Source organism: Eschscholzia californica, unplaced genomic scaffold (assembly GCF_041429995.1).
Source record: "Eschscholzia californica isolate CP2 unplaced genomic scaffold, dmEscCali1.0.p SCAF_2, whole genome shotgun sequence".
In the NCBI taxonomy this organism is placed as follows: domain Eukaryota; kingdom Viridiplantae; phylum Streptophyta; class Magnoliopsida; order Ranunculales; family Papaveraceae; genus Eschscholzia; species Eschscholzia californica.
This window is the reverse complement of record NW_028238309.1, coordinates 35,614,118-35,639,994: the sequence shown is the minus strand read 5'-3', so window position 1 is coordinate 35,639,994 and position 25,877 is coordinate 35,614,118. Positions and strand designations below refer to the sequence as shown.

The 25,877-nt window shown below is 34.9% G+C and overlaps 2 protein-coding genes across 2 annotated transcripts; both read right to left on the bottom strand.

Moving 5' to 3' along the window:
- Nucleotides 1-1,928: 1,928 nt before the first annotated feature.
- On the bottom strand, nucleotides 1,929-9,851 carry LOC147557596 (early endosome antigen). Its single transcript, XM_086658408.1, has 8 exons — nucleotides 9,593-9,851; nucleotides 7,440-7,567; nucleotides 4,169-7,357; nucleotides 3,842-4,084; nucleotides 3,600-3,758; nucleotides 3,358-3,516; nucleotides 2,843-2,977; nucleotides 1,929-2,401 (listed from the first exon to the last, which is right to left on the bottom strand). The coding sequence occupies exons 2-8, from the start codon at nucleotides 7,521-7,523 to the stop codon at nucleotides 2,180-2,182; spliced, it is 4,191 nt and encodes a 1,396-aa protein (XP_086514534.1). The 5' UTR covers nucleotides 7,524-7,567; nucleotides 9,593-9,851; the 3' UTR covers nucleotides 1,929-2,179.
- An 8,299-nt stretch (nucleotides 9,852-18,150) lies between these two features.
- Nucleotides 18,151-24,524, bottom strand: SCI1 (splicing regulatory glutamine/lysine-rich-like protein). Its single transcript, XM_086658407.1, has 4 exons — nucleotides 24,259-24,524; nucleotides 24,001-24,135; nucleotides 21,186-21,241; nucleotides 18,151-18,586 (listed from the first exon to the last, which is right to left on the bottom strand). Exons 1-4 carry the CDS (start codon nucleotides 24,320-24,322, stop codon nucleotides 18,356-18,358), a joined length of 486 nt encoding a protein of 161 aa, XP_086514533.1. The 5' UTR covers nucleotides 24,323-24,524; the 3' UTR covers nucleotides 18,151-18,355.
- Between the last annotated feature and the right edge of the window lie 1,353 nt (nucleotides 24,525-25,877).

Below are 25,877 nucleotides of genomic sequence, written 5' to 3'. Positions count from 1 at the left end.
ACAGAAAGACAACACACTAGCATTTATGCCCAAACATTATACGAAATGAGAGACCACAAACAATGATTAGAGAACATTCTCACATATGTGAAGATACTGTTATCCCCAATTTTGTTAAAATGTTTGAGAACTAGATAAAATAATGAAACACACTCCAAAATGTTTTGAAATTCTGTGACATGTTTAAACATTGTTTTAAATGTTTATAGAATATCATACCTTTGTCTGTGATGAGCTCACATTCATCACTTTCTTGCCTTTTTTACTAGCCCCAGCTGTTCTTGGCTCTTCACTAACCCTCTTTCTAGGGCTAGTTCTTTGTAGAGCCTGTTGTCGAGTTGCTGCATCTACTTGTTTGGTTGTCGTCGCTTTCACCGTCGCTTTCACCATCTTTTATAATGTTCTGCACAAATTGATATGTTTGTAAGAGACCCCCACATGTTTGAAACAAAACAAAAATGTTTCTACACAACCCAAAATGCTACATCATATCAAGTTTCAGGGGTAAAAACCACAAAATGCATCAACACCCACAAAAAACAACCAAAAATGTCTCCAATATTGACCAAGAACATAACCCAAAATGTCTCAACATAACCCCAATTTCTTTAACACAACCCAGAATTTTAAAACAAACCATTCATTCATCAACAAACACAAACCCCCAAAAATCGAAAACAAAGTACTAAATGTCTCCACAAAGTAACTAAATGTCTGAACATAAACAAACACAAACCCCCAAATGCTTTTTAACAAAGAAAAAAATCCCAAAATCCATAACCAAATCTAAAAATGTTAAAACATAAACCAAATGTTTGAAAGAAAACCCTAATGTCTGTAACAAAGTCCAAAATTTTTCGAACAAAACCCTAATTTTTGAAACAAAACTCAAAATGTTTAAGCAAAACCCCAAAAATTTAACTTACCCGTACCCCCAAATAAGCTTCTGTAACAAAAAATGGAAGAACCCTAATGGCTCTTTTATACCTTACGAACCGATTAATGCTTCAGAAACCATAAACCCTAACTATTAGTTTCAAAAAAACGCACCTTTTAATTAAAAGTAACAACCCTAGACAGAGAGACGTAGAAGGAGCGTTTGAGTGGATGCTTTCAAACGTTAGAGAGAGAGAGAGAAAAAAAAATGAAGAAGAAGGAACGTTTGAGTGTGTGAGTAAGAGAAGGGGAGTTGGTACAGTAGAGAAAGAGTGTAATGTTTCCTTTTGGTTTTCTCGGGTAAAGAAGAGAGAGAAAATGCAAAAGGTTTTTCAAAAAGTCACTTCTCATCAGAGAGGCACGGGTTTTTGGGTCTCGGTTTTCGAGAATGGAAGGCTTAAAAGAAATGAGCTGGAAATGGTGGGAGGGATACTAGAGGAAGGGTAATGATCTTAGGAGGTTAATATGGTATTTTCAACTTTTGGGTTAATATGGTATTCCTAAAGGGCTTTTAAATTTCCCATTTGCTCCCCCTACTATTTTTGCATTTTCTAATTGGTACCTCAAAGTTTCTTTTTAATTCCTATTTCCTTATTAAATTTTCTTTAATTCAAGTTCTTTATGACTTCATCCAACTTTATGTCCTATTGATCTTTCAGTTTTATGTTAATTTCCTAACATTAATTAATTTAACTAGAACATTAATTATTTATATTTAAATTTTAGTCAAAACAATAAAGGTTCAGTTGTGGCCGAACTAGCTTATACTATTGGTATGACATATATAAGCCATTAGTTTGAACAAAACATAATTTTCTAACAATTTAGACTTACAACTAATTCTGGTAGAGGTTAGTAATGAAGTTCCGTGATTCATCGGTATTCATTTTTTACTGTTTAACTGTGCCCCCACAATGAAAAATTCGCCACTGAATTTTTTGATAGGAATCCTGCAACTAAACACAGCATAAGTTCTGTGACTTAAGTTCCACTTTCAAATAAATCCAATAAATAAAGTTTAAAATCATCATCAAATGTTAACCCAATCACAGTAGAGACTAAGTACAGACAGACAGGTAAGAGAACAACCAAAAACAAATCCCCTGACCAACAAAACACTTATAAATTCCACTCTAGATTTTCTCTCTCATTCTTTCTTTCTTGATTTTGTCTGTGCAAATATTAATAGAACCCCACTAAAAGCCATTAAATAAACAAAAATAAGACCAAGCAGCAAGTTTGCTTAATACTTTTTTCCAAGGATAATGCCTAGGATTACAGACACCAGAGCTACACCGAAGATGAACTTAAAGTTCATGGCAGAAGAAGATACATCTGTTGGTGTCTCAGTTGTTTGAGCTATTCCTTCTGATCTTTTCTTGCTCTTCCTTTTGGATGGTGTCGAGACATTTAATCCTTCAAGTTCTCTAGATTTCAACTCTATCGGATTTTCATCTTTACCAACCTGCAAATACATTTTTTTAGCATAGTGCAAGTGTGAGAATGCTTCTGCATAAGCAAGGGTTACTCTTGTAACTAAGAATTTAATATCTAGGTCTTCTAGTTTCACTCATTATCAATTGATTTTGAGTTACATGATAAAAAATTTAACATGATACCTAACCCAGGTCTATATGTGATAGTCCGCCTAATGGATAGACGTACTATATGTCACCAACAAAAAGACTCGCGCCACAGGTGAAGAGGTGTGAAAATAGTCCACATGGACAAAGGGTACTCCTGTAACCAATTATATAATATATGGCCCTTTCTCTTCCATGTCGATTTGTTCTGAGTTGGATGGCCACAAACTTAACAGTAAGATATAGAATAAAAATGATCCATGTTCCAACTTAAATAACAAAAACTTATAATTGAACTTCAGTGAGTGGGTGAAGTAAATTACTTGATCTTTGGAGTTTATGTCTGCTAACTTGAGCTTATTCTCAAGTTCCTCAATCTTCTTATCTAGTTCAGAAGTCTGGTTTTCTTTCTTCTTGAACTCTTCGTGTACTGCTGCGAGCTTTTTCACTTCCTCATCCTGTTGCATTTACACAAACATGTCATATCATTAGCTAATCACAGGAAAGAAAAAGATTAGATGTGTTCGTTAATATTAGCACTAGTCGAGTCGTAGTATATATTTCGTGAAATCTGTGATGTTGGGACGAAACACGACTAATCTGAATCTGAAATGTCCGATGCAAATAGGGTCCAAATTGGCCATCCAGACGAGTGATACAAAATCCAACATTATTCTACTCGAGTCAATTCAGACCTCGGGTCAGATTTCAGACTGACAAAAAGAAATCTCCACCTTGACTTAAAGAAAATTACATAAGTGAAGCACACAACGACTAACATGTTATTTAAGGTTCTCAAAGGAATGTTGTTTATATGATATCTAATCATGAAACTTACCTTTTCAATACATTTTGAATCAGAAACATGCAGTTTCTGCTTAAGTTCTTCAAGTTGCTTCTCGAGAAAACTGACTTGTTGATGTTTAGCTTCAAATTCTTCAAGAGACCTTTTTGTTGCAGTTTCACTTTCCAACTCTACTTTCGAATGTGCTTCTTTCTGTTTACCCAGATTCCGGATCAATCATATCGGAGATAAAGAATGACCTTGACCAATATTTAATAAAAAAATGCAGAAAATACCTGTTCAGCAATGGTGGAATGAGCTAGATGTAGCTCTTCTTGGAGTTGCACTAATTTCTCACTTAAAATCTCTTTATCTTTGAGTTTGTTTTCATTTTCCTTCAATTTGAACATAATTTCTGCCTCTTTTTCGGCTGCCACCTTCTCAGCGATTGACACCTAGAACAAGTAAAATTTATCTTTAACCATTTTGTGACTATTCATATCGACGATTTTGATTGATTGATTGATATAGTTAGTACCTCTTCTTTTAGACGATTCTCGGCCGATACCAATTGTTGTTCAAGTTCAAGAACACGAGCTTCCAACACAGGCTTCACGTTAAGCTCGTTTTTGAGGTTTTCCACCTCAAATTTTAGACTTTCTTCTGTTGATTTCTGTTGTTTAAGTTGTTCTTCGAGTTCGGCTATCACTCCTTGAAGTTCCTTTCTTGAATTTTCAAAATTTTCCTGGATCATATTGTTTTCTTTCATAATTGAAGATACCTGCAAAACCCGTAATTCTTGGTTAACAGAGGAAATTATAAGTCGTATAATTCTGCTAAATGTAGGAGATTTCATGGTGTAAACCTGAGATTGTAGACTTTCTCCTTCTGTAGCTAGTTGTTGTGTCAAATCTTCAATTATCTTCTTCGACGAATGAAGTTGTTGATCCGCTTCGTTCTTCTCAGCCATAACCACCGACACTTTGTTTCGTAGCTCACTCAAATTAGTCTCATATTCAGCAAGTTCTTGCATTAGCTTCAAATTTTTCTCAGCTAGTTCTTCACTTTCTTTTTCAAAAGCCGAATTTCGGTTTTGTAGTTCTTCAACAATACTTTCCAATGGTTTGAACTTCGATAAGGCTTCTTCTAGTTGTATTTTTCGAGCTTCAGCAAGAGAAAATGTTTCATTAACTTTTTCTTCATGAGCTCTTACCTGATCTTGTAGTTCATTTAGCTTCTCATTCAGACCCTCAACTTCTAAATCTCTCTGTTTGATTCTCTCAGTTGCTTCTTGTAATTGTAGCTCGGTTTCTTTGGCACGAGATTCTGTTTCCCTGTGAAGTTCGAAGCTTCTCGAATGCTGGTCTTTCAATTCAGCAACTGTACTAATGTGAGAAGCGAGTTCTCGAGATTTAGCTTCCTTTTCAGCATAGACAGAGTTATGTAATTCCTCCAGCTCCTGAACCTTGTTTGTGAGATTCAAGTTTTTCTCAGCTAAAAGTTCATTTTCTGAAGAAAACTGGCCTGATTTCTCTTCTGCTTTCAAGATCTTGCTTCTGAGTTCTTCGATGGTGCTTTCAAGCCCAACTATTTTTGTTGAGTTCTCATCCAATTCAGCCTTCAGAGATGCTGATCTTTCAGCTGCTTCAGCTGCTTGGTCTTCAGAAAATTTCTTCTGTTCTTCGAGAATATTCAGTTTCTCAAGCAGGGATTTTGCTTCAGAATCCTTTTCGGTTAAGTTAGCCATTGCTTCCTTCAGCTTTAGCTCTGAATCCCTAGTCAAAGAATCTTGTAATAATTCTAACTCCGCATTTCTCGCAATAGTTTGTTCGATTCTCTTCGCCTGTTCTTCAAGTTGTTCCTCAGTAGATTTGAGCTTTTCAGTGATCTCAGACTTTTTAATTCCGGTCTCCATTAGATCTTGCTCGAGGCTCTCCAGTTTTTCATGAGCTAATTTCAATTCAATATGTAGTGCTTCAAGAAGATTTTCGGATTCCAAGAGCTTCTTACTCGAACTACTCAACGAGTCTTCGAACTTCTTCTTTTCTTCTGTGATCACATTTAAAGATTCTATCAGTTCCTTCTCCTTATCATTTGCCACTTGAAGAGAAACTTCAAGTTTTGATGATCTGGCCACGACGGACTCAAGTTCTGCCGAAAGTTCAGATATTTTTTCAGTAAATTTCTGTGATTCTGCTTCTTTCTCTGCACATTTTGTTTCTGAAATCCTTATATTCTCTTCGAGTTCCTTGATCATGGCCTTCTCGGCTTCAAGTAACAATTCGAGTTCACCTACCTTCTTTCCAGATTCTTCGACTTTCGAGTGAGATAACTGCATTAGATCTTCCAGTTCAAGGCTTCGCTGATGGGTTGAGTTAGCCCGACCCTCGTGTTCTTCACATTTCTTTACGATACTGTCCAACTCTTTCTCGAGCTCAGTGCTCTTGAAAGACGACTGATCTAGAGAAGATTTCAATTCGTTTATCTTCTCCTCGTAATCTTGGATTTGGCTCTGAAGCTGTTTCTTTTCTTCTTCAACCCCTTTCAACAACCCATCAATCTCAGATATTTTATCGGATAATTCTTTGACTTCTCTTTCAGCACGATCACTTTTTAGTTCGAAGTTATTCTTAATCTGCTCAAGCTCTGCACTTTTCTGTTCTGAAACTGTTAACTTTGCTTCAACCTCTTTAAGTTGCAAATTTACTTGTTCTACTTCTGCATTTGAAGCTCGAATAAGTTCCTCAAGTTCGAGGTTCTTTTGTGCTGCGCTAGCTGCAGCAATCTCTGATTCTTGATGAAGATCTTCGAGAGACTTCAGTTTTTTCTGAAGCTCTTCATTATTTGCCGTAGCTTCAGATAAAAGTGAATCCGTCTTAGATGATTTCTCTTCCGAAAGCTTCATTTTCGTCTCAAGATTACTAGAAAACTCCTTCATCTGGAATATACTACCATTTAGATCGACCACTGCTGCTTCTAGCGCTTCTTTCTGTGAGATTACTTTTGACAGCTCTGTCTCTAAACTTGATACTCGTTCTTCCTCGTTTTTGAGTTTTCCTTCCACATTTTCCCGCATTTTCACCTCATCGTGAAGCTTCAGAGCAACTTCTTCCAACTCGCCATTTTTCGTCTGCAGATCTTGTTTCGATGATGAGAAAAGGTTTTCCAGAGCCACTGTATCTTGGCTTAGATCATTTATAACAGCTTCTTTAGAATCAAGCTTTTTCTCCAAATCGAACACTTGAGATTTCGAAGCCTCTAAAGCTTCTTGAACAATAGAAAGCTCAGCCGAAGTACTCTTTAGTGCTTCTTCGACTTTCTGGTTTTCTGCTATCTTTTCATAGAGCTCCTTGAGTTCATTCTGAAGAGAACCCATCTGATCTTCCATTTCTTTCGCGCTCAATTGAGCTAATGCAAGCAATTTCTCGAATTCTAAAGCTCTTTGAGTCTCTAATTCAGCATGTGACCCGCTTTTTTTACTCAGTTCCTCAAACTTCTGTGCCTCGACAGTTGAAGATTGTATTTCTTGCTCTAATTCTTGAATCTTCTTTCTTGAGCTCTCGAGCTCAATCGAGAGATCATCAAATGCTTCTTTGACTTGTACCAATTCCTTATGCTTCAGTTCTTGAGCTCCCACTGCTTCTTGAAGAGTTCTGATCTGTGCAGTGTAGTTCTCCTTGGCTTCTGTTAACTGCTCTTGTAATTTTTTTTGGCCGATTTCAAGTTCTTCACTATGCTTTCCACTTTTCTCTAACATTTCTTTCGTAACTAGAATTTCCTCCTTTAGACCAGAATTCTCAGACTCATAATGCTTCAACTCACCAGATAATCTTGCCAGTTCTAGCTCAAGTTCTTTCACTTTTTCTTCTGCTTCTAGGACCTCACGGGTTTCTGTCGAAATGTTTAGGCTTCTTCCGAAAGCATGTGGTTTATGTTCCGACGATGTCTTCGATACTTCATTTGTTGAATGAGAATTGTCCTTTAAATCTAATGATTCTTTCTCCACTTTTATAAATTCTCCATCCAAAATATTTTCTTCTTCCTCTCCTTGTACCTGTCATAAAACCTTTCTTTGTTAATAACATATAATCATCAATTATGAGTAAAAGAACAAGGTGAAAGTAGGTAATAACTACCTTAACTGCAACAGAATGATCGACGATACCATTATCGTCTACAACTTTACTCACTTCAACTACTTCATTTCTGCCTTCTTCCATGATTTTACTAAAAGAGAATTAGTATAAAATCCTTTCCTTCACACCTGAAAGTTCATTCACATGGTTCAAGATTATAAACAAGATAGATACATGGCCTCGAGTGCCATAGCATATAATCCAACTACCTCAGTCGCTAAATTATGAATTTTTCAAACTGTTGAATCCAAAATATTTTGAGTGTTGCTAGTTATTTATTATTATCCAATAAACCTGTCTTATCCTTTAGTAATGATAAATCATATGTTTAATGAGAAAAAGACTTATCTTCTTCAGAATATTTTGAAAAGCAAAGACTTTCATTAATTTATTTGTGTCTTCGTGGGACAGGACCGAAGCAATCGTAAGGGTTGACATCAGCTTTCTCTCGCAAATAAAAATTGTCATCACGAAATTGGAATGACAATCAATAGAAGCAACATGTCCCATGCTAACTGATGTGTAAATCATCACAATTCTTAAGCAAGAGTAAGATTTTTATTTTTCTTCTTGACTTTTTTGATCGAGATTGTCTACTAATCTAACAACAAAATAATTAAACTTTAGACTACTAATATTAGTATTGCCACCAACATTTATTGATTTTCCTATTCAATCGAGTTGGTGTTTATTTTTGAAGATCAAGGAAATGGCTGTTCTTTTTAGTGTTTAAATTTGATTAGTTTTAGTTTGACTTTTTGAATGTGAATTTTCGTAAGTCTTATTTGTTTTAGTCAAGGGTACAATAGTCATTTACCCAATAGGCTAGTAACTCTTACTTTATGTCTACCTTAAACTAACTAGAGTTAGCTCTAAGTCAATTGGGCAAAAATACACAAAAAGAATATAAATATATATCACTGACTAATACAAAAAAAAAAAAAAAAGTGATCTTTTGAAAATCTAAACAATCAAAATTTCGATTTTCAAATATAAAATTAAAATAACAAACACCACCCAAACTAGATTTTAGATGTGAAATCAACAAAAAACAAAAGATCCACCTATACATAGTTGTCTTTAAGCTTTAGATCTAAAATCAGATTCAATATCGGAGACTGACTAGTTAAAAATGTTGCATCCAGAACAAATTTTTAGTTGCTTACTTATTTTACCTAGAAAATTTTGACTATTTAGTATGAAAATCTATATTCTTGTATTTTTAAACTAGTAAAGTATACCTGAGTCAGATGAAAAATCAGATGAGGATACACACACTCATAAGTGATATTCGTCGTCTTTCATTGTTTGAACCCTACCTGCCTTACTGGTATGAATCTGAACCGTCTAACTCAAATTGTTCGTCCCGATGAGTTATAAGACGTGAAGTATTCGACAAAAATAAATATTCATCAATCCGACTTCGAGTCCATTCAGACCTTAGGGCATATTTCAGATCTAATTTAGTCAATTAGGTGGGGGTAAGATCACAGGAGTAGAAGTGAAACAATTGAAAAGAGGGTCACAGCCAAAACCAGACAAAGATTTCATATTGGATATCGGATCCATTAAGATATTCATTTCAGTTTTTGAGAATTACTCTGACTCACCAACTCACAATCATGATCCGTTTCATTATTTATATTTTAGGTTTAAATATTAATATGAATATTTGAGCTGTAAATTAGATCTTGAGAGGAAACCAGTCCAAAAAAAAAACAGAGCAAAATCTGAAAATCAAAAACCAAGATCAAACGATCTACTAAAAGAAAATTTCTTTGAATATTTTTGTTTTCTTTAATTTCCGATCATCAGAGTTTGAATGAAAAGAGGATATTTGAAACTATTGCATGATGTTGAAATTGATAGATTTTGATCTAAAATGAAAAATTGAAGTTGAATTATTAGCAGCTCTACTAATTAGATTCTAAACTTTACTGATTCCAGTATATCAAAAGTGAATAATTCGAACCGATTTGACTACAGAAATTTAGTGTGACTAAACCCTAATTGATCTTTTGCTTAATTCAGAAGACTTCTTTCTTCATTTTTCAACAACAAAATACCGGATACCGAACCAAGGAACACCCCTATATATATATGAATTAAAGTAGAGATGAAGAAAAAGGAGATTGATGATGAGTCTAACTAACCTGAAGATCGGATTAGAGAACGCTAGGTTGAATGCTTATCTTCAAAGACTTCCTTGAGAAATACCACTTTTGATCAATGGATGGTTTTAGAGAGTTTAAAGAGAGAGAGAGAGAAAGAGAGTTTTGGTGAGAGAAATAAAATGATTCTCTTACTAGTATTGTATAAATTTGAAAAAGGAAAATAAATCTAAAAGAAACAAAATTAATTCTGTGTGCGAGGGACCCACAGACCAGCGAATAGTAGTAGAGCATCTTTACCAAACAAAACGCCTTTTTGTTAAATTTACATAATTATCCTTTCCTTTATTTCATCATGTCATGATGCCGGTTTGGTAATAATTTTTATTTCCCCATTTTCATCCGTTTACAATCCAAAATGACCCCTAATAGTAGGTAGACAGCGTCTCCCATGGGACACTCTAACTAAAAAATTTAGAATCACACTAAAGATTTTTAGAGGTTTTGTTAAAAAAACTTTCTCTAATGGGTCACTATATAATGATGTGTGACATTTATTAATATAGACTCTCTAAGTGTCACTTTAAAATTTTAATTAACAGATTTCCGTTGGAGACAAAAAAAAAGTTTAGAGTGTCTTTATATTAACAATTAGGAAACAGAATCTTCATGCTCATACGAGTATTACGAGAGGCAGAAATAGTGAAGAAGGAGAGGCAATTGCAATTCTCGAGGGCCTGGTATGGGCGGTAGAACATGATTATAATAATATTATTATTGAAAGTGATAATATAAATATCATACATAACATTCAGAATACTAAGCATGAAGTTCAATGGCAGTCTAGAATCCATCTTCGTAAAATTCAGGAGGTAAAACGCAAGATTCATATGGTGAAATTCAGTTACACTAATCGTAGATTCAACTCTCCGGCGGATAAGCTTGCTAAATGGGCCAGAAAGAAGAATAAAGCGAAGACTTGGAGCAGAATTCCTTATTTTATGGTTTCTTTCTATTGTAATGACACTTTATTAGCTTAATAATATTTGTATCTCTTAACAAAAAAAAAAAGGAAACAGAATCTTCATTACCACTTGATAACTAAGACTATTAGAGTGTCCAATTGGAGATGCTCTTAGTCCAGTAATATCTTAAAAAATATTTATAATTGAAAATAAAAAATTTAATAGATATGTAGTCCAAAAAACACAACTTGATGCACAAATACAGATCATTAAGAATATATATACCTTCTATTAGTCCCCATAATAACCTCCTGCGTATACATTTCAAAATCTATTTTCTATTTCATAAAACCTTAATATGTTTCTCTCTCTGCAACCTTTTCATCTCGTACACCTTCATCTTCTTCATTAAGCTTCATCTTCAACCTTTAGCTTCTTAAGATCCCAGTTTTCCATTACCGATTGTTCCATCTTCAGGCTTCTTTGTTAAGCCCTCAGTATCGATTGATTCGTCTACAAAATCCCATGGACGATTACTTCATCTTCTGCATGTTCAAGCTTCTTCTTCATCTTCAACTTCAAGGTCCATTAATGTTGGGTAATGCTTATTAGATAATTCATCTTCATCTCTAAGCTTCATGGTTTTGCTTTCGTTATGCTTTCCTCTGTACCTTTTCATCTTCAAGCTTATGTTTCATCAACTTCTTTTTCGTTTAATGTTTCATCTTCAAGCTTATGTTTTAGATCTGTACCATTTCATCGATTGTCTGTTACAAAACCCGTTTTGCTCAATAATAAGTTGAATGGAAAAAATGCTCATGAAAATTTATGTTTTGTTTCCTGATTTAAGCGAGTTTTCGTTACAAAACGTATTTTGTAAGAAAAGATGTTAGATATGTTTGATTATGCTTTATGTCCAAGTTTCATAAGTTTTTTTTAAGGAACCCTATATCATTTCATACAAATTATAATTGTATCTGCTTACAAAATTACGTATATTCCGAACATATATAATTGTATCTACTTACAGAATTATATCTTCTTACAAAATTACATGTATTCCAAACATAACACATTTTTCAATTAACAAAACCAACTTATGATCGGTTATAACAACGAATGGGTGTTACAAAATATATTTTTCTCCAAAGGACAAATCAAGCTGTTGATAAAGACATGACGTCAATTTGTTTTTGAACTGTTACACATAGATTTGTCACAAAAGCAAATAAATTTTTTCTGAAAGAAACGCATCTTTTAAAACATGTAAAATACATATTGCTCTCTCCATGATACAATTTAGTACGTACAAAATAATGACTACTAAAAAACTATGGATCAAACTTGTATTTTTTTCTCTGAAATTTTTGAGAATTCATTAAAACCCAGATCTAAAACTAAGAGAAACATATTTCAAGGGGCAAAAAAAATATAAAACTTAGATCTATAGAAAACCAAAAATGATTTGGTTTTTTCACCTTCAAATCTAGGAAACGGATCATAGTTGAACATACTTTGGTTGTTTTGGTTTAAAGATGAAAATGGTTGCTTCCATGGGAGAAAACAAATGAAAACCGAATATTGAAACCCAAAATAAACATTGTTTGAGAAGAAGATGTGATTTTTGTGATTTTCAGTTGGTCAGAAAAGATGTAATTTTCTATTGGAGAGAAAAGATGAGTTAGAACTAATGAGAAAAAAACCTAATGGTTTCTTAAGGGTCGATATATATTGAAGGATAGAATAAGATTTACCAAAAACATATGGGGTTATTTTAGGCAACCCACATAAAGGGCTAAAAACCCATTTTAATTTAAGATTGGGCCAAAACCCTTTTAACATTTTATTTTGGACTATCCACCCATGAATCCTTGTTTTATTTTTGAATTCTCAATTAAGATTCTCTTTCCCAAACATCTCCAATGCAAATTTCACAAAATCCCAATTACTCTTATGTGCCAAGTTCCAATTGAAATTGTCATTCCTAGTTAGCGATCCTCTAATGCAAAATTCTAAACTTGTTTTATTTCCTTGTGTGGAATGGTTATTTCTTAAAAGGAATAAATATTTTTTTCTTGAGTTAAATCAGAACTTCATTCATAGGAATGAATACAACCCAACATATTACATGGTTTTGAGAGTTTTGACTCTTTTGAGTACAACATGGATTTACTAAAGTAAATAACAAACATGAAACTTACATAGTAAAGACAACATGAAGGGAAAGAAGTACAATAATGCAAAAATAAAATAAAAACACCCTAAAAGTCACAAATTAAAGATCCTAAAGATCACGAAGGAGACCCTAAAGGTTGTGAAAGTTACTATACATCTAACACAACAATTAGTGGAGAAATTTGAGATTTGATGAGTTTGTGGAAGAAAGTTGTTGATCGAATACAATTTTGACTTGTTGATGTCTTCTCTTCATAGTTTGTTACAGATTCATTTGTTCATCTCTACTTGATGGCGAATTTTCTTCTTCATGTCGCATTTTCTTCTTCATGTCGTATTTTCTTCTTGATGTTGAAATCTGAAATGATGATTATTGTAAGGTGAACCCTAGAAAGGGTTCATAATTTGAACAAACTACTTGTCTTCTGTCAGATTTAGTAACCCTAGTCTAGATATAGGAAAACCAACACTACTTGAAGATAGTCTCATTTGCTCATGAAGATCGAGATGATTTTTTATGAGAGAAAAAACTTGTACCCCTGCCAAAATTTTCTTTCATTTTTTCTTCTATTATCCTCAAAATTAGGTTTGATCTAAAAGAAAAGAAACGGAAAACTTAAACATTGAAAGCAAAATAGATATGATCCGGTGAAGGGAAAACGCTTCAACAAGATTCTATGAAGAGGGCAGCTTTCTTTTTTGCAGAGAAATTGGTTTTAGAGAGAGAAAAAGAGAGAGAGAGAGAGAGAGAGAGAGATCAACAAGAGAGATTTTGTAATATTAAAAAGAAAGTCGTTTTATAATAATTATTTATTTTGAAAATAAATGAAGACTTGATTTCTATTGGTTTAAATTTAAATATTGATGAGTTAAAAATTTAGAGATATCTTAAGAAGACACTGCCATTGTGAGATATGTCTATTTAACTACTCCCACATCATCTTAGAGATCTTAATTGAGGTTTGAATTAAAAACTCTAACAATATTTTTTGACCGTCAAAGTTTCTAAGATTGAGAATCGCATTGGAAATGCTTTTAGATATCATCAATTTAAAAAACATCTCAAATGCACCACTTTAAAAACTTAAAAATTACTTATGTATCATTTCCTAAATGTGTAGTTTTGTATCTAATATTGAGTGACCAATTGAAATCCTTAATAGAAATATCAAAGATTAAGTTTCTTGTGGAGACATCTTAGAATTAAATGATGCCACATCATCTTAAAACTCAAATTGAGTTTTGTATTAAAGAAGTTTTTTGTAAAATAACCCAAAAATTCTTAGGTGCCACATAAAGTTTTTTAATTTGAGTCTTGCGTTAGAGCGGCTCTTGGGGAAAGACAAAACTGTACTTGAGGCTTCACAAACTCTATTAGTCTTATGTGTCAAAGCCTCAACAAAGATATCTTATTCCCACTTAACAAAATAGAGATCTTTTAAATTTTGTGTCTAATACAAATATCTAAAGTAGTTTTATTTACATATGTGCCTATAATTTTTGTAAAGAAGTAATTCATTACATATGAAGATTTGTTTTCCACTGGTTTAAATTCTAAAACTAATGAGTTGGACAATTATAGATATCTTTAGAGGGCACTATCGAAATAAATACGAGAGCATCTCCAATGTAAAACTCAAAAGAAACTCCACTAATACTATGTATCGAGTCAGTTAAAATTCTCATTTCTATGTGGGAACATAGAGATCCTCCAATTTTTGAGTGTCAACAATTCAAATCTCTAAAGTTATTTTATTTACTTATGTAGCATGATAATTTTTGTGAAATAACTATTTAGTTATTTTGAAGATAAATGAAGATTAAATTCTATTGGTCCAAACTAAAAAATATCCAGTTGGACAATTAGAGATATCTTGAGCGGGCACTCTAGAGGCAGATGGGGAAGGTCTTTCCATGAGCGCTTTCTTGACCAGAAAGACAGGATATGGAGACCCACAGACGCGACTTCGGCATCTTGAGCTCTGCTCTCCCTAAGAGATGGGCAGATACGAAAGATACATCCCATTGACTTGACTCGTAACTAACAAAGATATAGTCATATGACCATGTTTAGGATAATGGAACTAGTAAAAAGATTAGGGTTAAGAATCAATATCTTTTTGGAGCAAAATTGTTATGTATATATAAGTTTTCGATGGTCAACGGTTGAAATTTTATGGTGGTAAGGCATCGACTTAATGATAGCCACGTGAAAGGGTAATTGATTGAGAAGATCACGTCACGTGACATTATCTTTGTACATTACGACTCCATCTAGTTGGATGTTATTTCATTATTCACGTCCTAATGTATCTCAAGCAGATCAGAGCTCAAGGTGTTGAGGTCAATTTTGCATACTTCCATACTCTACTCACTGGTCATAGTAGAGCTCAGAGCAGAGCTAACTCGGGTCCACCTTTGAGCTTGCCTCTAGGCCAGAAGCTAAGTTTCAGGTGTCTAGGATACGCGTGCGGACATCCCAACAATCTCTCCGGTTAAAGTTGGGCTTAGTTGAAAGAGTTCTTTTGAGTCTGTCTCTTGGGTAGCTCTACCAAGGGCTTACTCGTATGCTGGCGAGGCTTAGCATATTTCATCCTGTTTAATTTGTTGACTCTTTGACTGTACAAAGCTGGCTAATATTTAGCGAAACCCAAGTCCCTTACCTCAGCAAAATGAGAGATGCCAAGGAGTAGGAGGTTTGTACAAAAAAAAAATCCAATCATGAAAGTTTTCATTGCAATCAATAGAGCAATAATAATAAGTGATACAACAATTTCTAACTATTAATTATTTCTAACCCTAGTACAGTATTTCGTTTAAGTATCTTGTATGATTTTGTTGCCCTAGACTTTTTAACGTGTCAGTGTTAGTCATAGGCAAAATCTCATAGTCCTGGTGTATGGTTGGTTCTTTCAGAAGGTTTCACTCTAAGTCCCCTCTCACCAAAATCTAAGTAACGTGAAACGTTAAAACAGGCCACAAAGCCAATTTTCTATATGTAATCTACAAAATCAGCATGAAGATTTATTAAATACGAAGAATGCACAAAAAGGAAACGTATCCTTCTTACGACAGTCAAAACATTGTTTCGTCTAAGCCGGTGATTCACCACTGCATTATCTCAGTCGGTCAATCGAGCCTATATAAAGTTGCAAGTTCAGTGCAAGGTTCAACTTCTAAATTCGCACTTTAAATTTAATTGTTATCTGCAAAAACACCCTGCTGACTTGAGTATCTGAGGGGTTTCCAAATTTTTTGCTGCTTTTGTCCCCATAATCACAAAGAGAAGTTCATTGTTTGGTTCGTCGAGTTTTCACATCATGAATGATAACCTAAAGACATTTTAAACATCATCAATTCCTATTTGAATCAATAAATGAAATCATCTTCTGTTTTCTAAATGAAATCATCTTGTGTTTTCTTGTACCTAATAGTTCATCTATCTTTTGCACCAAATGTGAATAATAAATCAAGAATCAATTCATTTAGTTCAAACATGTATTTTTCTCCATGATGACTCATGGAGATAAATGTTTTCGAGAGAGAAAGAAGGTGGAGAAGACGTTAGAGAGGAATGAAGAAGATGGTGGCGATTTCATGGTTATAGAAACAAAACATGACGTATTATTTCTTATTTTGCCCATTCTTTAAGACTATATTTGTACTTATTTTGCCCTAGATATCAACGATCTGTGAGATCAAGCTCATACTCACTGAATAGTAGGTGGAAGAAGAGTGATTCTAAGTTCAAACAAAATTTAGTTTAACAATTTTTTTGAGTTAGTCAAAGTAATATAAATATATGAGAACACATTATTTAAAATCGTCTTATTAAAGAGAAGATAAATCCAGTCACGTATAACTCAATTTACATTGGAGGTGTTTTTTTTTGTTGAAATAACATTGGAGGTGTTTCTAACACTTTTGTTTTACAAAAAAGAAAGACTCACAAGTACTTAGAAAAAAAATCACCTAGCGGACAAAGCCAGAATCAGTAAGAAATAATTGCCATTATGTGCATATAACAAGTCAGCTAAGTTTTTTTGCCATATCATAACTTGTATCTATAGATCTAGGACGTTTAAATATTTTATTTACATCTTGACATTTTATTTTGAAGAGTCTTTAAAAGATAAATGTTTAAAAATCAAAATAATTATTCACATCCTATAAATTCTCCCATTAATTTTCTCTCTCGTTTTCATATCTCTCTTCAAACTGCTTAAAAGTTGAAATTTAAAGTTTTCACACAATTCTATTTCTCTTGTCCCATTTCTATTCAAACAATCTAATTAACTCTTAGCGGTTATTCTTTAGAAGGTATAATTATTGTATTTAATGTAATTTTACATAAGTCCGTAACATGCTTATAGAAAACTCCATGTCTGCAAGGTTATACCCTAGGTTTTCTTTTTTTATTTCATGAAATGAAAGAGCGAAAATTGGAGGAGGTAGTGAGGAGGGTAATTTTGTCATGTAAGATACATGTCATAATGTTTCATTGAATAGGAATGATTTGAAAGAGAATTGTACGCCATAGTGGCACCCCACATATAAGCCAAACCGACCAAACCGTCTTGCCCACGCTTTCGGTATAGAGAGGGACCCCCACCCCTACTATATACTAACTAGTTTGTAGTCTTTACAGATGAGACCGCCATTCAAAACAAAGTCATATTTAGTCTTCACTTTTCTTTCTTTACCGATACAAATTCTAATTTTATATCTCTTGGCTCTTGGTTTGTTCCATTTCGTTTTCAAGGAAAATGAAAACTAAACATTGCCTACTTTTGACTGGCAGTTTGGAAAGTCTACCATATTTTATTTAGTACCAAGTCTGCTGAATTGAATTATCTTTGTTTATTGTGAATTTCCCGGCTCAAATGTTAGAAAATTTCCGGAAAAAAAAACGATATGTATCACAATTACTAGAATAACATTACAAGCTTACTATTATATGTAAATTACTTTCCTTTCTTGCACCAAACACGGTCGTTGTAGTTTTGGCAAAAATATTCAGTCTAAGCGGATAAACTAAATTACACCTTAATACCTTATTGAAGGAAGTAAACTCAACTACGCCTTGTTAAAGGAGGTAAACTCAAGAAACCATCATTTTTCTTCTCTTGGTTATTTATTGCAAAGTTAATTGCTGTCTGGGCCGATTTAGGTCATGTTCCGTCCCTATTCAACTTGAGGAGCCCTTCACCTACTCAAGAATGATTTTGATGTGTTGCATTTCACAGCACTTGTTTGTTTGAAAGTAGTCTCATCCCAACACCACCAGTTGCAACCGCTCACGGTATATGTCGTGCATCAGTTGGTTCGGGGAGTCTCAACACCACTGAACGTGATGTGGAGCATATGTTCAGGAAGAGGAAATGAGCTTCCAACGGAACAGCAGATCAGTTTGCACAGGAAGGTCGCCCCTAAGAGAGAGATGGAGTAGATCCTACATACTTGAGAGGAATGCCATCCATCCTACTATTTACAAACGAACTCAAACAATATCCATCTCTTCCTAATAACTTGCTTAGAACAGATTACGTTACAGAATTTAACGTAATCGAAATGAAATTACAAAAGCCTGACTTTGGATTACATAATAGCCTGCGATTTTACCGTGAAGAGGCGAAAAGAAAAAAGCTAGGTTTGTAAGAAGCGCTCAGAGTCCTCCGGTGTTACTAATTTTCCAATTATGAGCAGTTCTTGGACCAGTTGTGATGCCTTCATAGTATCGAGATTCAAGCTTGTCGTTGTTCCAGGCCTTGATAAATTTTAAGAACAGCTCCCGTGCAGCTTCTGAAGAAAGGTCGGAGAAAAACAGACCTCTTTTTTCTTTCAACCAGGTAGCAAACTCATTGTTTTTTGAAAAGTAGTCTTCTTGGGTCAGCTCCTGGAATTACAAAACCAAGCATCAGAAATCAAATTAAATAGAAAACCAATCAGATGAGTCAGTTTTCCTTTGGAGCGACAACATGACCAACCCAAAGGAAACATTAAGGATATAATGAAGTAAATGTTTTAGGCCCCATAGGGATGACCTTAAGGGTCTTTACGTGGCCTTTAGGCCCCAAGATGTCATTGACGATGCCAGTTATAAAGCTTACTCATTTCATAATGTATCCACGTTGTTATATATTCATAAGGTATCCATACCATGTGATGAATGTAATTACTCAGTAAAATAAAAAAAATCGTTGCAGCATGGGTTCTTTCTGGTTTTTTGGTTTTATTGAATACTTGGGCACTAGAGTACCCGTGCAGAATAATTGCAAACACTTTACTGGGTATAATGTGAGATTTTGCATGTACATTTTCTTTGTAATGGAATAATGGAACATTTGTGTTTACTAACATGGAATACTAGTCTAGGTTAACTTCTTCCTTTTTGTATTAATCTTGGTTTGTTGGCTCATGGTAAGGGAGGCACCCTATGTGATTGGTCACTGATACGACCTAAACGTAAGAGACTCTGAACAGTGGGTATTATTATAGAGTTTACAATATAATTGGAAACCACGTTACAAGATGCAAGGCAGGTTTTTTTGCACCCCACGACTTTGAGGTTGCATCATATATATGAGAAATGGAAGAGCAACTATGATGGCAAATAAGAGACCGTCTTACTATGACATAGTACAGATAATCTTCCGTAGACCCACCGTAATTTGAAATATAATGTAAAACCATTTAAGTTCAATCGTCAACAGAAAATGTTATCCCCCTGCAGAGAATCTAGAATTGCTCCTAATTGTGTTATTCACCCCATAATACAGTTCCAAATGTTATTTCTCAGATTCTTTCGCTCGAGCCATTGGCGACTGGAGCACAGGATGGAACTACAAGTGGGCTCCCGGGTTGCAAAACTTGAAACATGCGTCCAACTTTTCATACATTCTGGATACATATAATGGAGGTTTATGAATTATTCATATTTCTAGTTTAGAACATATACAATAAAAGAAGTTAGCTTTGTTGGACTAGCTCCAAAAGGAGTCGAGTTATCAATTCCCACCACCATTATTTACTCTTTTGCCACTATTTTCTAGGTACAAATTTACCTTGCGCAGTACGTTTCTAGGCAAGAGTTGGTCCAGGAGTTGGTCAAAGATGCAGCACTCTGTTTGTTTCATGTGAAAATAATTGGACGGCATTATCTTTTTCTCTCATGAGAAAACAACACAAATTTCTTGACGAGAACTTCAAATTTTTGGTAATGCTCTGGGAAGAGAAATGGAACTCACATCTTCTGCAACTATCCATCCGGAACTATTTAACAATTGGATGTAAAAAATTGGATCGGTTGTTAGAAGGTGATGACTTGAGTTTATCACAATGTTTTGAAGAAGGGTATTGTTGAAAGTGATTCCGGATTTTGAAGAAGACAAAAAGGAGACTTTGTTTCTACGTCTGAATCTTGAATTGGTGGTTCGGAGGTTGATTTTCCTCTAAGATTTAGCTTCACGGATCATATGTCAAGGGATTAAACCTAGAAATGAACAACAGAAGCTACAAAAAAGATACAAACAAAATTATACAACTAATATGCTTCTATTAAGAACGTAATAACTGATCTGGAAGCAGAACCCTGAAGTCGGTAAAATTTTTGAAGGGACAAGTACTGAGATTGTAGCATTAGGTTGGAGAGAGAGAGAGAGAGAGTGAGAGAGAGAGAGATTTCAGGCGAAAGAGATATTTAAGATAGAAAGAAATATCAGGAGAGAGAGAGAGAAAATCGGAGTCACAGAGGGAAGGGGGATCCTACTTTGATGCCATGGTGGGTGAAGAGAATCCCGTTGGAATTCAATTTGCCGAAAAATTAACTAACCGAATTTTTTTCTAGTAATCCAGCATATTTTCGAATCCTAAGTGGAAATAGATTGGATTTATAAAGCAAATCAATAAACAAACACTAATTTTGTTTATTAGGGGTAGAGATTTGGAGTATTAGAATTAAGAATATAGTAGTTTTAGTAAAGTATTTTATGGTTCATGCTTGTTAACAAATAAAGCGTTTATTGTTTAGGGAATATTTAACTTAAATCTAGTTGAAAAACTAGCAGGTCCGACACATGAGAAACCAATCCAACCTAGCCGATCAGGATCTTTTCCCTTTTCAATTTTCTTTATTCTATCTTATTTGTCCTTTATTTAGCCCATGAATTAAGGTATAGTTGTTATTTTCTTTTAGTTCCATAGACTGGATTTAAAATATTAATGAGAGCTCCAGCATAGTTTTTATGACTAAAATATGTTAACAAAGGTATAAAGTATTTCTTTTTAGTAGATGTTTGGTTTTGTGTGTAGCAGAAACACTAGAAGTTTTTGTTATGTGTGAACTTCCATATAAAGCTCTTGCATACGCGTTAACATCACATTATGATCCGATATCTACTGATTGAAGTTGTCTTATCCCTACCAACATTCACATAGCAAGGAATATGTTGAAGCTTTAGACATTTTGTAGGAACATGAATGTTAAGAGAACTCACTAAATGATCACTACGTTTATGACGCTTCCGGTCATGCTTCTCCTCTGACTTCTTTCCTGAAAGCAAAAATTTCACATTGTTACGAAATTGTATCCGACAGAGCTCGTTATGAGTTATCAAGATATCTACACTACAACCACAAGACTTGTCTGTATATAAATTGGGTAGAGTTTAAGCAATCTACTTTCCAACAAGTTTAAACTATATCATCAAAATGAAATAAACAATTAGAGCTAAACAAATAAGATACTCAGCACCACCCTCTATAAGTTAGAAGAAATCTGGAATAATCCCCTATTTGTCGTCTACCTAGCAAACTTTCCTTGCAATTGGTAACTCGAGCTATTACGTTTTTAGTTTGGATCTTACTCTTAGCAAGTTTACACTCGACCGGGATGCCCATTTTTAAGAAAAAATAGAATAACTTCTGCCTGATTCAAACATCAAGCATTTAGTTCCTAAAAAAACTGATATGTTTACACTTTGTCACATGCAAACGGAGTTACCCCTCTTGCCCTTTTGTGAGAAGCTGCAAATTTCTTTCTGAAAAAATTTGAACCAATATACTAAAAAAGAAGCACAGGACTTAACATATGCCATTGAAAAATGATGGTTCCAATCCTCAAGCAATAGGCATGTTCGTTTAGTTTGTTAAGCAAGGTTTTCCAGAATAGGAAGCGACTGAAGACTACATGTCAAAGAATAATTAAGGAGTAGCAAGCTTCAATTCCTATAGGACCTATACCACTTAAATAATAACATCTTCTTAATTAGACTTCTTTGTTAATCTGCATTTTGGCATGTTCAGTTTAGTTTAATGATTATGGGTAATGTTTTAGTAATTTTACGGTTTCTACCATCTTATATAGTGGTTAAAATGCGTCCAGGGCACGCCTCAAGGCGAAATCTAGGGCTAGCGCATCTAATCGTAGGCTTTTCGCTGTCTAGAGGGGTGTACCCTTTCTAACAGTAAGGCGTACGGTTTGGTTGTCACACATGGAGGCGCACACCTTGCTGCAACTGGCTCTTTTTAGGAAGTTTTTTAGAAAATAATTGAGTCGAAACCAAAATAAAAAAAAAAAATATAAAACAGTATTGATTTAGAAGTAGAATCCTAATAGAAGTAGACAAATCAAGGAAACTGGAGAAAAAACAACAACTAAAATTAGGGTTTTTTACCTTTATAAAAGGCTTGTGATCATGGGCGGAGCCAGGATTGGAACCTAGTTTTAAGCCTAGTTTTAGTTGTTTTTTTTTCTCTAGTTTCCGTGATCTATCTACTTTTATTAGGATTCTACTTCTAAGTTTGTAGTATATTTTTTTGGTTTTATTTTGACTCAATTATTTTCTAAAAAACTTCCTAAAAGAACCTATTGTAGCAAGACTTGCTGCCATGGAGTAAAAGTTTCGCCTCGTGCGACACTTGTCTTAGCTTCTTTCCTAAGCACAAGTCTAAGTCTTTCCTTTTTATGGCTAGAGTAACCTTGACTTAGCTAGGCTATTTAAACACAAAGTATGCTCCAAGAGAGAGTTAAACTCCAAGAATGCTCAAGACTATTACAAAGAACTTCAGCTTTATTGCTTATGAACTCAAAGTTTTCAAGTGTGGGCACAATTCCCAAGTCACTCCAACTCTTATAGCTAGCTCTCAATATCACTTGGATGCTTACAAATGAAGGGGTGATCCCTTATTTATACTAATTAGCTTACAAAATTGAAGGTCAAGATTAAGCCATATGACTAACGTCTAATGGATGGGAAGTGTGTGGATCGTTCCATGGAGATCTCTAGAATTCTTTAGAACTCTTGATGCTCCTGAAAATATCTCCCAAGTATCTCTAGAATACTCCTTCGGCTTAGCCTATAAGCTTGCCAAATGAAGCTCAAGACTATGTTCAAGGCAGCGCAGCCCACAAGTGCTATGTCCCAACTATGCTTGCTGTTTTGGGCTGCGGTTTGGGCTAGCATGATGCTGTCCCAGCCTATATGAGCTGCTGTGTTTTGAGGCTTAAAAATGGGTTGCGACAGTGCGCCTTGGTACGCCTCCATCCGTGATAACCAAAGCGTATGGCGTGTGCCGTATGCCTTACGGTTAGAAAGCATACACCCCACTAAACAACAAAAAAGTGTATGATCAGAAGCGCTAGCCCTAGATTTCGCCTCGAGACTCACCCTGGAGGCCTTTTAAAACACTCTGCATAACTACCCATAGTTAACTCTCCACCTACCTTGCTACCCCGCTACTCTAGTTAGCACCTTTTTGTCGGTGACGTTAATAAACTCCGGTGTTTCGTCATTCAAATAGCATATATCATTTATAAGTTGATCTAATTAACTAATATATTATGTACAATATATATACATATAAACAGTACTAGTGTGGGATGTAATATAACCATCTACGAAATGGAGGTGCCCCACCCAGCCCCGCGTTACCAATTTAAGACTCCTCCGCGGCTCCGCCCCCACCTCGTTTTTATCCTTTGAACTTCAATGACAATCTTCAGCTAAGCTAGTAAAAGAGTAGTCATCCAAGTGGCTAGTAGCAATAGTTATAGCTCTATACCCCTAAACCTGATTTGATGACTCTTGGAATCATTTGACCAGAAAAAAAGCCTCTGTCAATTTTGATATAGGATTTGACTAGAAAACCTATCTTTCCTATTGAAGGCCTAAACCAGAAACCCTCATTTGCCAACGGAGGAAAACCTAATTATGTAATTGAAGCATCATATCTAATGAATAAAAAACCTCCAAAAATTAAAATGAAAGAAGAAACCCTAGAATCAAAACATTAATATTTTTTTTAAAATACCTTTCTTGCTGCTGTCATCAGAGTATTTGCTAGAGTTCCTGTGAGATGCCTTCTTGCTCTTTTTCTCCTTATCTTTCTTGCTGCTGCTACTACTACTTTTATGTTTTTTTTCGGTTCTACCCTTGCCATCATCATCTAAATAAAAGAACAGAAAAGACCCAGAATGGAAATCAAAGATGTAATTGATAAGCCAAGGAAGATTTCTGTAAGTTTCTCTGATTTAGGTAATAGTTAGGGAAAATTCAAAGAAAGAGTTACCTTCTGATGATGATGAAAGCGAGCGTCTCTTCTTCGACTTCCTACTCTCACTCCCCATTTTCATTCAATTTTGTCTCTCTGCTTCCCTCTCTGTATTTAGTAGGGACGAGTCGGACGACAACTATTTGGTGGTGGCCACAGCTTCCGGGCAACCCTTTTTGTTTCGAGGGCTTTCAAAATTTAGGTGGGAAAATCTGTTTTTTTTTTTCCCAAGCCCCTAGCACCACTTCCTTGTGCCCAAATCTGGTTGATAGAGTGCTATTGTCAGCTGCCCCTAAAAAATTTTAATCTATTTCTATCTCGCTCTCCTACTCCCACCACCACCTACCGGTGGGAAAACGGTCCGGGAACCCGATATCCGGCCCAATCCGCCTGGACCGTTTACACCCGAAACCGATTGCTACCCGAGCCGGGTATACCCGGCCCGATGGCTCGGGCTATATGGGTCGGGACTCGGACAGGAGCTCATATCCGAGTCCCGGCCCGAAATACTCGTCTGAAACCCGTCCGTGAAGATCCGCCCGCTATAACCGCCCGTTAGCTACCTGAAGGCTGCTACCCAAACACCCTTTTCATACCATATCACCAACACAAGTTTATATGATCCAAAGGTGTGGGACGAGCTTGAGTTACTTAAAATTTTAGCTTTTACCAAGCATTGTTTTGGGATGCAATGGAAGAGGTAGGTAGATATAACTTCCCTCTTGCTTCTTTTATCCTTATCCCAACAATGTGGGACTAATAGATGAAGCTTATTTAAAGTTTTAGACTTTAAAGAAACATGTCTTCCAAAGCAAATGAGGAGGTTATATATAACCTATCTCCTTGCTTCTTTTATTTCTAACTCAAAGGTGTGGGACTAAAAGCTGAAGTTTGCTTAAAGTTTGTTTTGTGATGTTGGCCTTCTTGTGACCTTGACTAACTATGGGGCATGGTCAATAGTAATTGACTATATCAAATGGTCCTAAGACCATGTTTTTTTTCCTCCTAACTTTGATGTATTTTATTTTCAACACAAAAAAAAAACTTGGGTATATTTTCCTAAACAAAATTTTGTAAGACATTATAAATAGTTAATAAACTTTAGTGGTCACGGTCACCATGTCTATTCCGTACTAGCAGTGACTGTAGTGTGTAGTCGGTCATAGCTTGAAACACACGGCCTTAAGGCTCTACTTTAAATTCCCCTCGATGACAAAAATTAAAAAATTGCAAAACATTCATTTTGTTTAGTGATTAATAGGTAAGAATGGTTGGGATATAGAGTGAATTGATCTATAGGAGCAGTTCTCTTTACACATGAAGTGTAGAAATTAGAATCCACCCATGCATACTATCTAGACTTTGACCCATTTGTCTTCTCAACAAAAATTATTCGAGATATGTAATGGGTCTAATACTCCAGTCGAGTGTTCGGATGTTCCTGGTTGGAGATTTTTTAAAAATAGAGAATTCCTAATGTTTTGAAGTTACTAGACATTTTGCTAAAGAAAGCTAAGTATCTCATAGCCTTTAAATAGGTTTAATTACTTAATAGGACACTTAGATCCTGCTTGGTTAATCATAGAGGGTTGCTTGATCACGATTGTATGATCTTAATTGAATTCGAACAATATGTA

Bases quoted from the DNA above. Each gene is read 5' to 3' on its own strand.
- LOC147557596 (XM_086658408.1), bottom strand. From the start codon at position 7,523: ATGGAAGAAGGCAGAAATGAAGTAGTTGAAGTGAGTAAAGTTGTAGAC. The intron at 4,085-4,168 runs GTTTACACCATG...CGGGTTTTGCAG, and splicing joins GAGAAAGTCTACAATCTCAG to GTATCTTCAATTATGAAAGA. The intron at 3,759-3,841 runs GTACTAACTATA...TACTTGTTCTAG, and splicing joins AGAATCGTCTAAAAGAAGAG to GTGTCAATCGCTGAGAAGGT.
- SCI1 (XM_086658407.1), bottom strand. From the start codon at position 24,322: ATGAAAATGGGGAGTGAGAGTAGGAAGTCGAAGAAGAGACGCTCGCTT. The intron at 24,136-24,258 runs GTAACTCTTTCT...TCTTTTATTTAG, and splicing joins GCTTTCATCATCATCAGAAG to ATGATGATGGCAAGGGTAGA. The intron at 18,587-21,185 runs GTGAGTTCTCTT...TTGTAATTCCAG, and splicing joins ATAAACGTAGTGATCATTTA to GAGCTGACCCAAGAAGACTA.